Genomic DNA, 15,575 nt, shown 5'->3' with positions numbered 1-15,575 from the left:
AAGACAGAAGGGAGGATAACAAAAGAATGAAAGAAAAGTAGAAGAAGAAAAAAAGTTATGCCAATGGATTGAGAGGAGAGAGAGAGATATAGCCCAGGCAGGGAGGGAGTCCGGTAAGAGATTTGGGGGAAACTAGAGGAAAGCTGTAAACTTGGTTATAATGAAAAAGTCCCAGTCGTTGAGCAGGGATATCAAGAAAGTCTTGATAGTAGAAGCAAGGATAAAACAACACAAAGCAAATAACCAAAACAAAATTAAAAACAAGCTAAGCAAGACAAAATTCTTTTATAAAAAGAGAAAAAAAATTAGGTAAAAAATGTTTTTTTAAAAAAATTTTTAAAAATTATAAAATTTAAAAAGAAGAAAAAACAAATTTTCTCTCCTTTCTCTTCTTCCTAAGGAAAAAAGAAAAAATAAGCACACAAAACACAAAACAAAAAAACAGAAGAAAAAAAGGTAGTCAATCAGGTGAGTCTCTTCTGGGCAGCCTATGTTGTCTGAGGGTCACTGTTTTGTGTGCTGATTTCAGTTCTCCTGGGAGGTGCTTGTGCATCAGCCAATGTGAGGAGCTGTCTAGGTTTGGCTCTGGTGTCCTTAGGTAGGTGGTTGATCTGAGGCTCTCCGTGGACCACCTCCTCTTGTCAACTATTTTGCAACCTTGTAGTTGCCTGGTCTTGCTCCAGAGTCTTCTGTAGAGTCTTTAGGGTGCAGGGTGGCTAGTGTAGCTCAGGGTATTACTCCCCTTACTTAGAGGCTTTGCTGTCAGGCACTCACTCTGCGGGAGTTAGTCTTTGATCCACCGCCAGCTCCCCAGTCCCTACCTTGTCCTCTGATTCTAGTTCCTCAGGCTCTGACCTGCTGCAGCTTCAGATTGATTTCAGCCTGTTGCCTTTTCTGTATGGGCCGTTTCAGCAGCCTGGGCTCAGTGGGTTCGGTTAAAGAACATTCCAGTGAGCCCTTTGCCTGCCCAGCCCCCAGTCGGGGTTTTCAGCATTTCCTCCAGCTCCCAAACAACAGTCCCTGAGAGTCTTATTCTTATAATGTCCTCCTGTGAGCTGCTCTCCCTTCCCCCTCAGGACTGTGCCCTGTGGGGTGTCTGGGGCCTCAGTGAGCGGGACCTGCCCCTTTCCTGTTGGGGACGGTGGTCCCGGCTGCAGGAGAGGCCGGCGGACTCCGCCCCTCCCTGCTCAGCTCTGGTTGGCTGGTCGAACCAGGCCTGCCCCTCAGACCGTCCGCTGTGCAGACCCCAATCCCAGCCTCTGCTGGTCTGTCCGCGCAGTGCACCCCGGGAAGGTGGGGGCCAGTTCCGCGATCAGACTCACAAACACACAAAGTAACACACAGGCAGAGAGTCAGCCCTGCAAGGGCCCGCTGCCCTTTCGCCAAGGCACCCAGCGGGAGGGGACCCAAAGTGAGCTCCCCACAGCTCCCCACATCACTGGTCTCAGCAAAGCTGGGGCAGCTTCTGGCGCCACCACGGGGCCCCTCAGGGCTGGTCACAGATCCCAGCCTCCAGGCACCGGGAGCTCAGGGCGGGAGGACACCCTCAGGGCTGGTCACAGATCCCAGCCTCCAGGCACCGGGAGCTCAGGGCAGGAGGGCTCCTCCCCTCCCCCACGCCACACAGATTCAGCGCTTTCTGGGGTTCAACACAGTACCCCACAGGGAGGAAGAGGGTCCCCGTGTGCAGCCGCTCAGCGCAGTCCTCTGGACCCTTACCACTTGGGTGCCACAGACCTTAGGACAGCCTTCCCTATGGTCGGCACCCTGAGCACTAGACGCCGGTTGCAGCCGCCATCAGAGGCCCTGTTTCCTAGGAGGGCGCCGGCCGCCATCAGAGGCTCTGTTTCCTAGGAGGGCGCCGGCCGCCATCAGAGGCTCTGTTTCCTAGGAGGGCGCCGGCCGCCATCAGAGGCTCTGTTTCCTAGGAGGGCGCCGGCCGCCATCAGAGGCCCTGTTTCCTAGGAAGGCTCCGGCCGCCATCAGAGGCTCTGTTTCCTAGGAAGGCGCCGCCCGCCCGCCATCAGAGGCCCCGTTTCCTAGGAGGGCGCCGGCCGCCATCAGAGGCTCTGTTTCCTAGGAAGGCTCCGGCCGCCATCAGAGGCCCTGTTTCCTAGGAAGGCGCCGCCCGCCATCAGAGGCCCTGTTTCCTAGGAGGGCGCCGGCCGCCATCAGAGGCTCTGTTTCCTAGGAAGGCTCTGGCCGCCATCAGAGGCCCTGTTTCCTAGGAAGGCGCCGCCCGCCATCAGAGGCTCTGTTTCCTAGGAAGGCGCCGCCCGCCCGCCATCAGAGGCCCCGTTTCCTAGGGAGGCGCCGGCCGCCATCAGAGGCTCTGTTTCCTAGGGAGGCGCCGTCCCCTCCGGGACTCCCCGCTCCCCGGGGTCCCTCTGCCCTGTGCGCAGGGCACTCCTTCCCCTCTCCTCCGCTCCGGGTGTGGGATCCCCTGCTTTGGATGCCGTCCGCACTCCCGAGGGGAGGGAGCTTTGCAGCCTCCAAGCCTCGGGGCTCAGATCCCAGCACAGGCTTCAGGGGGACTCCCCCTTCCAAAGCCCCCCTCTCTTACCGGGCTCCGTGATGTGTCTTCAGTGCGCCCCACTCGCACCCTGTCCACTCAGGTATGTGTCTCTGGTTTTCCAAGCTGGCTTCGTAGGATTTTAGGGGTAAGTCGAGTCCATGGCTGGGAGCGGGGCCTCCGCTGCTTCTCGCGGGGCCGCCATCTTCCCTCTCCCCTCAAATGGAATTTTTTAATGAGGCTGTGGCGTGGGACCATGTGGCAGCGGTAATAAGTCGCAGCCCAAACATGAGTGCCACGTACTGTCTAAAAGGGACTTTGTCAGCAAAACCTGTGGGAAAAACTGTGGCAGCGCAAGGTCATCGCTGTGCTGCTTCTGCCTTATTAGCCTTTTTGATAATCTTTAAATGTCCCCAAAACTGAGATGTCCCCAGAGTGGTCTTTTTTTTAATTGTTGCAGGGTATCTCCTGAAAATGGGGTTTTTTAAATTGCAGCCTGCCACTTTCCCTACCACGGTAATGGGAATTTACTGACCAGGAAGCAGTTTTGGCACTTGAATGTGTTGATGTGATGTTTCTTAATCAATTTAACGAGTTACGTACAACTAGAAATGGGATAGAATCTCCAATGGAAATATAATTTTAAAAGTCATCTCCTATACATCTAATTTCTACCTGATCATTTCTTTCTTCACCTCCATAGAAAGTGTGCCTTACAGTCTTATAATATTATATAGGCTAATTTGCATAATTCACTTAGGTCAGGAGAGCTGAAAACAATAGAAGTACTTAACGATAAATTTCATTACAAACCAAGTGCAACAAGGCAAGGGATAGCTTCCAAACTATGATTTTTCTTTTTAAAGTGTATTTACTAGTTTTACCTGATTTTTCTTGAATTGGCAAATTGGCAATTTCTTGCCTAAATCCCAGCCTGCCTTTTAATCATGTATTTTCCGTTTGGCCTGCTTAAGACAATTCTGAAGGGAAGCAGTAACATGAGTCAGTAGAAACTATAAGATGTGTGGAAATCTCTCTGTTCTCATGTTTGAGTAAGATTTTGCTGATAGTGAAAAAGAAAGGTTTACCATTCTTGCATTGTGATACCAAAACATAAATGACCATTTAAATGTGTTTAATTTGGGGTCAAGACACATAAAATTAACCATCACTTTTGAATATTAGTGTCCACAGAGCTGGGCCAGGCCGCAGCCAGTGGTCACAAGGCACCATGATACCAGGGCTTGTCACCAGTTAGGGAACGGATGGGGATAGTGCGTTCACCTGACTGTTTGGGCTAGAGAACCATCCATGGGTTCCAGAAGTCACTGGAGAGTCAGTTCTAAAATCATGAGCCCCCACTTAAGATTCTCAGATCTGTTTTCCTGGCTGTGTTATCTTAAGTGAGTCACAATCTTCCTGATCCTCAGTTTACCAAAATTTGAGATGACAGAAATAATCCCTGTTCTATCTTCAATATAACTTAAAAAACGAACTAACACGTCTTTTCTAAATAAAAAAAAAGTTTAATGTTTTGATTATGTAAATGTAGTTACTTACTACTGAAATAGTTTAGTTTGTAAATTTAATGTATTACTTTTGAGAATCCAGCAGGCATTCTGGTAAAGCAGAAAATATAAAACTGTCTCCATTACTGAACAGATGAAATGATAAGGATGTGTGTTTTTGTAGTGATTTTTCAGAAAGTCTTGTACTGAAATCACCAAGAATTAGCTAAACACAGAGCTTTTCACATTTGCTGAATTGAAAAAAAGAACATTCATAAAGATTATTTTCCCCCAAACGTCGTTATATAAAAAAGAAGGCATGACATTCAAGTTGTGGAATGTAAATCTTTTATTAAACAGTTTTCTTTCCACAGTAGTAAAGCTTTGGCATGTACAGTATAAAAAATAATCACCAACCATAATTAAACCAAATTCTTCTTATCAATTGCATACTAAGTGTCTTCAATGCAATTTTTTTTCCATATAAAAATACTGGGAAAAATTGATAAATAACAGGTAAGAGAAAGATATTTCTAGGCAATTACTAGAATCATTTGGAAGAAGTGAGCACTGTGGATATTTTAAATATCACAGCAAAAGGGACATGCCGTTCCTATAATATTGCAGGCCGGACAGGTAGAAGCAGAAGTGTTTGGGTAACTTTCCCACTTAAAGTTTTGGTAATATCATTTCAGTACATTCTGCATCTGGGTCGATGTGTGTGCTTCCCTACTGATCCCAAACCAAATCACAAGTTAGAATCATTTCATTTAAAATACTGAGCGGTGTTGAACACTTCGGAGCAGAACAGGCAATGCACTGCCCCCTTTATGAGAAAAGTCTCAAAACACTCCCAGGGTGATGCTTGGACAAGCTGTGAGTTGAGCTGAAGCTGGAGAAGTTACTCTCCAGGGCAAAGGGCTTAAGAAAGAAACAGACGCTCTAGGATGGGATCTGCTAATGTCGCTCCAGTTTGGATGGGCCTTGGCAGAGATCCATGCTCATTTTGCTGGGTTGGAAATATTACTCCCGGGAATCTTCTCTGTCAGCCTGGACATCTAAAGGCATGAAGCACTCAATTGGGCAGTTGACATTCTGTTAAAATATAAGACGAAGAAAAATTAGCAACAAATACTGCAACGTATACAGAAAAACAGGGGAAGGGGTGCTTCTGACAATTATTTCTAGATAGAACATTTCTAGCTTTAAGAACCTAGCAATAAACTTAAATAAACTGGGTAACAGGTGATGATCAGGAGGTTAATACCTCAGAAACTAAATTATGTTACAGGACCCAGTACTCTTAAGTCATATAAAGGTTTTGTTTTTAAAATAGGTTCATTCAAAAGAAAAGTACCCACGGAAAGTCCCTACTATGTGACCAGTTGCACTTAGGGGAGAAACACTCATGCAAATGCACTCACAGTATTTGAGTTCTGATGGTATCTCGCAGCATGGTGGTAGGAGTGACCAGCAGCACTTTCGTGACTGACTTGGGCCCCTGGTCTGCGGCAGTTGTCACAGCGCCAGCCCTGAGAGCAGAGGCATGAAGTCAGACGGTGTTTACAAGAACATGACAACTGAGTGCTTGCATTAAAGAATTTCAGCTCCTCGGCAAAATGTAAGCAGTTAATCACAAAGGACACTTTGATGATGATTTCATGAATTTATTGGCTGATTACTTATGTCTTATAGCTGCCTCTCTCTATTTCTACTTTTCCTTTCTCCTGAAATGTCCTCTCTCCTTTTCCTGTTCCAACCCCATCCGTCTGCCAAGGCTCACTCCAGCCCCAACCGTTAACAAGCTTTTCACCCTAGATAACAGAAGAGGTTTTCCAAGAATCCTGGAGCTTGTAAAAGGGACTTGAGATCATTACCTTCATTTTCCAGGTAAGGAAATTGAGACCTAGAGGGGTGACTCGCTCAGAGAGCGCGGAAAAGTCAGTGACCTGCTGGTGACATTGGGGCTGTCGCCCAGATGGGTGACTCCTGGCCATGTTCCTGCTATTGCACCACATTGCCACTCCCTCCCTAAATGTCTGTAGCCAGTGACTGTAGCTTTTCACCCGGCTAGTGATGGCATGAGAGAGGGAACGGGGCCAAGCTGGGCCAGGGAGGCTCCCCCTGAGATTCTTGCTAGAAATGTGAGGAAATGTGTTCTCTTTCACTGTTGCTCCTAGGCTGGTAGGAGATAAACCTGGAGCTGATGGAGGTCACCTCTGTCACCATCAGCGGGGAGCCTCCTAGAGAATGAAGCCAATACAAAGAACGAGCATATGAGAGAGAAAGAGACTCCGATGCCATCAATGAAGGGCCCAGGCGCTGGTAGATCCTGGGACTTTTCGGTTATGGGAGCCTTCTGGTGCCTAAATTCACTTGAATTGGGCTTTTCTCTTACAACCAAAATAACCCTAAGTAATAGTCACTTTCTTATAATGGCAGGTAAATATTTCCGACATATTTCTCCATCTAAATGCATATTCCCTATAATGCTGAATACAATTATGGGTAAAGGCCTACTTAGAGAGTCAATGAGTCCTGCTTTCCTATAAAAATGTAACAGTTCCCACTCCCTTCTTAAGTGTTTCATTTAGCACTAAAACAGAGTAGGTGTCACACATGGCTTCAGGTGGGTCAATAATGAGCTGCTGAAGCGAGACCAAAACCTACTTCCCAACAAATTCACTAGCATCTGGTATTGCTTTCTGTACTGAGCACATGACCAGAGATGAGTGAGTCCTGTGATAAGTCTGTAAGTGTTAATGAGAGAGGCAGAAAGAGAGCGACTCCACAGCCTCTTCCTATCAGGATAGCCACCTAACCACTAAGGGTAGAGTGAGATCACAGTTTAGAGTCTGCCCCGGGTCGCTCCTGGAGACCCTTCCCTGCTGCCAGATTCATCTTTCTAAAGACCATTTTCCATTGTGCTCCTTTTCTTCTTGCACCTCTGCAATTGGCTAATGCCAAAGGCATCAACTAGTGAGTCTTACCCTGGAGTAGGGAGCATGCTCTTCACATGTCAGAATTTGAGGGCTGGGGGAGGGGCTGTTCTCATTGGAAACAAAGGACTATTATGTCCCTTTGTTTTTGAGTTACAAAAGTCATTTTATTTTGAAATTTCAAATATTAGAGGAAGGCGCAGCATTTTTTGTTACATAGAAGTAGGACAGATGAGAAATGGTTGTGAAGTACTGACTTCCCAAGGCCCATCTAATTTCTTACCACAAGACACCAGGCAGAGGGGTGGCTCACTGGAGCCGGCACCTGCCAGCCCCTTCCCATCCAGGGGGTATGATTACTCTGCTCTCTCTGCTCCCTTCCCTCCATCAATCAAATTTGAACCATCCTAAATCCCACCTAGTTTACACTTTTTTATGAAACTTCTTGCTGATCTCAGCCTATGTAGGAACTGTATTACTTGGCAGACCCATTCAGAGCCTTATCCGATGAGCTTAGCTTTCAACATATGCTAATTTAATGTCTCTAGCTACTCTATCATTAAGAGCCAGGACCTTTCTCATTCCCTCTATCCGTTGCATATCATTACATCCCATATCGTTAGCCAGACCTATAGCAGGAATCTATTTTTTGAGCGAGGGCAGAAGGAAGGGGCACTGTCTTCGATCTGGGGTGTTATTCAAGACATTTAACAACAATGCCACAGGAGCACCTGTTCTACCAACTTGAACACTTTAGTTGCCGAAGGAGAGAGACAGCCTGAGAATACTGAGTGTGGGAGGGGCAGAGGCTGCCACAAAAGGGGACGACTGGAGAAGGTATTACGTGGGCAGCTACATGCCAACAGGAAATGAGGTGTTTCAACATTTCGTAAGGGGCACTGCCACAGCCATATGTACAGCATACACACAAGGAGCTCAACCCCGAATCAACTTATCTTGACCTAATCTAACTGCAGGGAGCCTTACCCGCTGGCCTCCAAAGCACGTGCAGGAGCAAATAGCACCGAGATATTCCTTCTGCCACTGCTCTCCCACATGGTACGTCTTCCCTTCATCGTAACATGTTGTTTCATCTACACAGAGACACAAGTCAGCGCGCATGAGACAGAACAGACAGACAGGACCCCAGTATGAAGGTGGCTTCTGTTTCTCGCCTGAATTTGCATCATCACAACCAAAACACCACGTTTGTGGGAATCATTCGTAATAGAGAAACTGCTGCACAGACCATAGGGTAGCATTTACAAAAATTACATCTAATAACTGAGAAGATGGAGATCGTATTTTAAAAGTTGAGTCTGAAGACCCATAAAGCTTTCTGATAACATTTCACTGCAGTTTTTGATCAAAACACTCAGGTTGGAAAAGTGCTAAAGTGCCTGTAATAACATTAAATCACGGCTCATTTTTGAAGCTTGTCTGCTTTCCCAAATCAAAAGATTAACAAACCCATTGTTCGCTCTTCAGGGAGACCTAAAACCTCTACTTGTTTCTATGGATAAGAGTTACAGCCCAGTAATGAGTGCAGGAGTGCTTGATAAGGCACTAAAAATGATCTGTGGCAACGTACGAGGATCACACTTGAATTCTCCTTTTCCGTTCCCGAGGCACGTGCAGCTCATCATCTGGCCATTTTCTCCCTGACGATCCCACTTCTCTCCAATCTTGTAGTTTACACCATTGTCATGGCACCACTCTGTGGGGTGGGGGAAATCAGGGGCAAAGAGTTAGTGGTGTGTTCTGGCTCCCAAGACAGTGAACGCACTGGGACGTGTCACACACGAGTTCAAAAGCCAGGCATCTGGAAGGAATGATAGGGAAGGTTAAAAGCCACCATGCCTATGACAAACCATTTTTGGGAGGCTGGATCTTAAAATATTATCTTCACCATTTCACATTTTCTAGGCTATTTTAAGATTCAATTTATTCTACCATAATCCTATCACAGGAATAGTCAGTGACCTTCATTTGAATTCTCACTTTTAAGGTAAAACTAAAGTAGGATTTAGTATTTCAGAAATAGAAAATCACCCTGGATTTGCAGAGATGCTGGATACAAAGTAGGTCAATTAACCAAAAAACCCCCATATGCCACAACCTGTTTCTTGTAAATAAAAAGAGGAAAAGAATGAGCCTGTGTATTAAAACAATAAAAACAAACAAAATGATAAATCAGTGGTTACTATCCCTAAAAATAAGACTGGTTTTAAGGATAGCTAATAGTCACAGTTATATATCTTTACTACTATACATAAAAGATGACTTTTTAATCTCCAAGGTTTATACTGAAACAAAACACACTTCAGAATGTTGTAAAACAATATACTACCATTTTAGCAGTCATTCCTTAAACTTTAAGTTAACTGACAATTATGACAGCTAAGCAAAGAATATGTAATTTGAGCCAAAGAATCACGTAAATCAACTAACTTACAGCTTTGCTCCCAAAATTGCACCTAACTTTTATATAGAAAATAAACATACAAACTTAAAAGTAGTTCCGTTTCATAAATGAAAAACCACCTAATTGATGCCAAATGTTAAAAATGCCAACTGCTAAGCAGCCTGGCACCTCTGCTGCTCCATCTTTCCACTTCCAGACAGTCGGGCACAGTAGTCTGCATTGACAAAATTAGTTGTTTTATGTTTTAGTCTGAATTAAACCATTCCATTTATATAAGAAATTAAGTAAAATACTCTGAAAAAAATCTATTATGTTTTATTTCTCCAAATGTGATTTCTGGATATGTCTATAAAGGCTTGTTTACTATAAGGAATAGGGGTGAACACCTATAAAAATGAACCAGTTGTCAATAATACATCCCCTAAAAAAAAAAAAAAGTCACAAATAAAAGGTTCATACATTCTACTATTAAATCTCTAAACATAGTAATTCCTCGGGTCATTTTAACTGAAAAATAATTCATATATTACAATCTTTTTATAATTTGAAAATTAAAGATATTTTAATTAAAGATTCTTAATTATCTACAGGTTATCTGCACTCCCTACATTATTTAGAAAATTCAAGCTACCTGATGTGTCTGCATATGTGTGATATGAGAGCGTGTGTGTGTGTGTGTGTGTGTGTGTGTGTGTGTACTAGAATAAGGGTATGTTCGGTTTGTGTTGAAAGAGACAGTGTTTCTGAGTGTAATGTTTAACTCTAAGCTCACTCCATACCAAAGATTACAAGAACCTTGGGGTTTCTTATGTCTCTCATTTGACCTGGCTCTAAAGAGTCTGGATTAGTTCATATATCTTAACAGAAATTTTTTAAAAATCATATTACCATCACAAATGTATTTGTAACTGTCGTATTGGCATACCACTCTGGAAATGAAGCAGACTTCCCCAAGTAAAATTTCCCATCATTTTTCTATGATGCAAAATGTTACTTTGAGTCAAGCAGTCTCCCTTTGTTTGCTTCATGTTTGGAAGAGCCAGTGTCTGCCAAACATGATTCTTTGTCACACTGTGCGAATGCACGGGGCTGGAAGAGGTAGACAGACGGGTGGACGGACAAAGCAAGCTACTCACTAGATGAATCACATCTGAAATGACCATTGCCCAAGCCTAAGCACTGGCACAAGAGTTTAAAGCCAGATTCAGACAACCGCTCCCACTCCTCTCCAACGGCATGGTAGGAAGATGTGTAGGGGTCAAAGCAGGCGTCATCCGCAGGCTGGGGTGGGCCTTGGTGAACTACATGAAGAGAAGGAGGGAAAAGCAACAAAAAAGACACTTTATTGCTGGTATTGGACTAAAGGAAAACACTGATTATTCCATATAATGACTTAATCCAAAACAAAAATCCCCACAGTACTAACAAGCATTCCCCTGTTCCATCAACGCAACAGCTGCTCTAATAAACAACACTTCAATGTTGCCAGTGGAAACTTGAAAAGGCATCTTAAAAGGGACCCATCTTTCATTTTTGTCATCAGTTCTAAAAAGATCATTTCTGGTAAATCTAGTCTATAGAACATGGAACAGATCTGGATACAATTTAAGGGAGTTAAGAACTTCAGTGAGATGCAGGCTGGAAACGCCTCTCCATCGGCACCCGAGTGCCCTTTAACTAGTTATTATGTCAGTCATCTGTAAAATGGGGATGATACCAGCATATCTCTACCTGCTCAGGATTTTGTGAAGACTGCATGAGATCATGAATTCAGAGTATTGGCCCATTACCAACACTTCAAACGTGCTCAGCAAATAAAGAATAATCATTAGTGGGCATCTTTTGCTTTCACTGCAAAAGTTTTAGCATTTTTATATCTCATTATAACATGATCTTTACTTTTATTTTTGCATGTTTTGCATAAGAGTATAAAACTTTGAGATCTTGTACATTATTATCATAACTGTAGGACTGCTTTACTTTATCAGTAAAATCAATTGTTCCAGATAAGAGGAAGCAATGGGATATGAATGAATTAGGAACACTTACTGGGCCCTCTTCATGTTGCCCAGGATCTCGGTCTTTGTGTCTTGGGAAAGCTTATTGTAACATAATTTATATGAACAAAGCCTGTTTCAAGTTATTTTAAAAATTAAATAAACGAACTTCTGTGTCTTTGAATCTTACAGTGTATATTTCTGTTTACAGTGCAAAAATCAAGAGCTCAAAAGCTGTAGATATTTGAAGTGCCTAATATTTTAAAAGGAAAACACCCTGGAAAAAAAAATAGAGTTCTGGAGAAGCTAAGACATCTGAGACATTTCACAGCCAGGGGAACCTGGCTAGAGTGCAGAATATCACTGCTGGGGATACGGAGGCGGAAAGAAAAATGGGAAGAACTTACAGTTGCCACGATGGGGTTCAACAAGCCAGAAGTTAAAATTCCACCTGACTCAACCTATGGAGATGGAATCTTTTTCTAAAAAGGATGTGGAAAAATACAAAGACCCTTGTGTTCTTATAAATTCCATGGTATTCTAGTAAAACCACTAAGGCAAACATGTATGTGTTACCATGGATACAGACTACAACTAGCACAAGCCTCTCACCCCCCCCAACCCCCTCCAGGCACTGAACTGCTTAATTCACAGGCATTTATACACGTAAAACAACACAGTCCAATGGGAAAGGAGACTGAGATTAAGGAAACTGGCCCTAGAAATAAAGCCAGTCACTTGGCAGAGAAAGAAGTAGCACTCCCTGCTGCTAGAGAACCCTCCGGTTGGAAGATTCGAGACTCAGGGTTTTGATTATTGCCTATCTAATGTTCCCTGGAAAATCTTCAGCTGCTGCAGGCTGAAAAGCCAAGTGACACACTCCTGGTTTAAAAAGGACTTCCCGGGTGCTGCGGAGAGTCAATGACCACTTAACCTCGATAAGAGGTTTTGGATCTATGTAATCAGAAGAGAAAAAAAAAGAAATAACACTGGAATAAGGGAGCCCTTGGGACAGAAATGGGCTGTGTTGGTAGCATGTGACATCAGGAACAAACACCAGCTGTCCCTAATGTCTGCAAATGGGGAATTTCCTTTTGCAGGTCATCCGTTTCACTAGGTACTTAAAAATCACTCAAGAGGACAGCAGCATGGTGAAGGTGAAGATGAAGACAGTCTGAGCAAACCGGTCAGGAAATTTGTGCCCTCTGTCAACTCAGACCGGCACTCATTGGCAGGGACTCAGGGTGTCAGACTGAATAACTTGAAGCTTGTTCCAGTTCTATCATCATATCACTGTTTGGGACTCTGTCAGACATGTATGCATTTTACAAAGACATCAGAATAGCCTGGCCGGCGTGGCTCAGTGGTTGAGAGTTGACCCGTCAACCAGGAGGTCATGGTGCAATTCCGGTCGGGGCACATGCCTGGGTTGCGGGCTCGATCCCCAGTAGGGGGCGTGCAGGAGGCAGCCCATCAACGACTCTTATCGTTGATGTTTCTCTCTCTCCCTCTCCCTACCTCTCTCCTGGAATCAACTAAAAAAAAAAAATTTTGGAAAAAAAAAATACCAGGATACTATGAAGGGAAAATAATTCAATTTAAAGTTGCTCATTTACTTCATAATGTAACATTATTTCCCAAAGTTAAAGGACCACAGTAACAGTGGAAAAAGCATCCCCCAGAGGGGACCCTGGGCCTGGAGAACACAGGCATTCACATACCCGAGTTGCCCACAGTGACAACCTCCTCTCGAATCTTGTGCCTGATGTGGTCCTTCACTGCTTCCACAATGATGTTGTAGGTGATGCCTCTGGTGAGACCCGTCAGGGTGGCACTAGAAGAAGTTCCAGGAACTCGGAACTACCATTATTGGCACATCCAAAGTAGGGGAGAAGGCATTAGTGAAGGATCCCATGACTTTCCCTATTCTTTTATCAATAACCCTCACTGTGTAAACAATGTAAAAGGAGACATCACTTCTCCCTGCAAGATTTTCCTGCCAAAAATCAGTCCCATGTGCTCCAGTTACCAGGAGCCCTTAGTAATTCTAGAGACAGTCCCCGTTCCACCCTGCTGCAGCCACAGGTCTACACAAGCCCTCTGGGAACCCTGGCCATGCCCCCTTTACATAGGAAGTGAACACTGTAGGGCGATTTATTCATCCCACGCAAGGTGGCACCTGACCCCCTCTAGGGTCCTGAAGACACTTTGGAAAATCCTCCAACGCAAGTTTCGAAGCTCATAAATCTTCCACAGTTGTAGTCAGTTTTTAAAATTCTGCCACTTTCTAAAACTAAGAACACAATAAAATTGATACCAGCAAGACAAATTAAATTTAGAGAATCAATCACTTCTAACAGCTGATACGCACAGCTTCACCTAAGTTCTTCCTCCTTAGACCTGCTGTAGGTAATGGGATTCTCCAAGGACAAACCATAGGATGGCATTTTAGCCCTGATGTGCACAAATTTAAATTCAGGCAGAATATTTCTCTCTCTTTTCTAGGGTCATTTCTTTATCTGTATTACTAAGGAGGCTCAAATAGGTGAGAAGAATAGAAAGGATTTCATTCTTTCTGCTAAATAAAAGCTATTGACACTCTGGTGCATCCCTCCCCCCCACCCCAACCAAGTAGAACCATATTGAGATTAAAAAGAAAAAAATCAGGGCTAAAGTGGGCCACCTTTGAAGAGATTCCAGAAATGTAGCCACTTGACATCGGAGTTTTGCTCACTTTAGTTATGTAGTTTACTCCTTTCCAAACTGCCCAGTCAGAAGTAAAAAGAGAAATTTATTACCTGTAAGGGTTCTTCATCAATGCCAACTGGATGACATGAAATTATATACTCAGAGCTTTCCTGGAATGGGGTCCAAGAGATGGTTGTCTGAGAGAGAGCCTCTTGTCCTGTAGAAGCATTTGGATTGAGTCCCAGAACGTGAGGGTAGAGGTGGTGGTCTACATCTCCCCCGGGGACATGACCAATTTGGATCTCCTCATTTACATTCGGCGGATATGGTCCTGGCCTATGCCTTACAGGGGTAGCCGTTGTGGGCGGTGTGATCCGCCTAAAACCATGCTCCTCAAAGATCATTTGTTGCCCAACACTGGGCTGCTGACCCGAAGTGCCAGGAAGCTGAATACCGTTGGTGATGAAAGGGGTCTTTTGAGCTGTGGAGGGAACATCCAAGATCTCTGGTCCTTGAAGATTGGGGTGTGGAAGGGTTACCAGTTGGGGAAGCTCATCTAGCCAAGAGAGGTTAGAGCCAAAAAAGCAAAGCAAGTTTATAAGCTCCCAGAAGTACCAGCAGTAGTCATTATCAATTCAGGCAACAATGACTATTTATTGATTTGATCAAAGGCCCTGGAAAATAAGCAGTTCTTAGATCACGAAACACTTCTTTCCAGAAAGAAATCTTTATTATTATTTTCCATCAAAGATTTCTTTAGAGTTTAAAAGAAGTGTTAGTATGAATTTATCATACAAAGCTTCAGACTGCTGAGCCCCATAGAAGCTGCCTCTGATCAAATTAAACCCAGCAGAACAGAAATGTGCAACCTTTTTTCCCTTTTTTCATTTGAGAATCTCGTTTTAAGGACTAGAATTCACACTAATTATATCAGCATCTGCAGTATAAGAATTCCAGAGGTTTGGTTCAACGGTTTCTGGTTTGAAATGGTAAAAAAATAGATAAAAATACATACATGTTCATTTTTAAAATTCTATCTGCATAAATACAGTATTTTCTTCAAATTAAACTGAAATTGGATAAAAAAGTAAGACATTCTTCAGTTCCAAGTTTCAGAAACCAAATAATAAAGAAAAATAGGGATTCTTCTCCCAACTTTTTTTTAAAAAAACATTTTTAACCTTCAGTGAAAGGTATAGACAAATAGCAAGAATAGACATTTCACTTATACATTTTCATATCTGTTTTGAAACTTTTAAAGGTGAATAAAAGGCTTTATTTTGATGGGTTAAGGAAAAAATAAAATTGAATTCAAGGAAAAAATGAAACTGAACTAAGAGTTTGTTAGGTCATCCTTGCTCTCAAAGAGCACAACATATACACTGTGCAGTTAGAAAAAAAGGTTCCATGAGAGATGCACCGAAACGCGGAGAACATTTTCACTGCAAAATTAATCATTTGTAATTAGTTTTGTCTTGACCATCTCCCCATTATCCCGAAGGCGCT

General features: G+C 43.6%; 1 protein-coding gene, 1 long non-coding RNA gene and 1 other non-coding gene across 5 annotated transcripts in view; 2 read left to right on the top strand and 1 right to left on the bottom strand.

Annotated features, from left to right (window-relative positions):
• The first annotated feature begins 4,198 nt into the window (after positions 1-4,198).
• On the top strand, positions 4,199-4,269 carry LOC148092559 (small nucleolar RNA SNORD36). The gene has a single exon (XR_015714927.1). It is a non-coding gene; the product is annotated as a small nucleolar RNA SNORD36 (small nucleolar RNA).
• Positions 4,270-4,351: 82 nt separating this feature from the next.
• Positions 4,352-15,575, bottom strand: part of FN1 (fibronectin 1) — a 63,965-nt gene continuing 52,741 nt past the window's right edge. Inside the window, exons 40-47 of one of the 3 annotated variants that reach the window (XM_016196757.2) lie at positions 14,524-14,625; positions 14,180-14,286; positions 13,103-13,241; positions 10,521-10,685; positions 8,551-8,676; positions 7,947-8,053; positions 5,445-5,552; positions 4,352-5,115 (exon numbers count right to left, since the gene is read on the bottom strand). In XM_016196757.2, the coding sequence (XP_016052243.1) occupies positions 5,044-5,115; positions 5,445-5,552; positions 7,947-8,053; positions 8,551-8,676; positions 10,521-10,685; positions 13,103-13,241; positions 14,180-14,286; positions 14,524-14,625 (926 nt within the window). In that variant the 3' untranslated portion in view covers positions 4,352-5,043. Of the gene's footprint in view, positions 5,116-5,444; positions 5,553-7,946; positions 8,054-8,550; positions 8,677-10,520; positions 10,686-13,102; positions 13,242-14,179; positions 14,626-15,575 lie in introns of all 3 variants that reach the window. The other 2 variants (XM_016196756.2, XM_016196758.2) reach the window with 2 other exon arrangements.
• On the top strand, positions 5,469-6,456 carry LOC148092558 (uncharacterized). Its single transcript, XR_015714911.1, has 3 exons — positions 5,469-5,641; positions 5,839-5,910; positions 6,201-6,456. It is a non-coding gene; the product is annotated as an uncharacterized LOC148092558 (long non-coding RNA).

The sequence above is a fragment of the Miniopterus natalensis genome, chromosome 8 (genome assembly GCF_054644295.1).
Source record: "Miniopterus natalensis isolate mMinNat1 chromosome 8, mMinNat1.hap1, whole genome shotgun sequence".
Classification (NCBI taxonomy): domain Eukaryota; kingdom Metazoa; phylum Chordata; class Mammalia; order Chiroptera; family Miniopteridae; genus Miniopterus; species Miniopterus natalensis.
The sequence above is the reverse complement of the archived record's forward strand: the minus strand, read 5'-3'. Positions and strand labels throughout refer to the sequence as shown.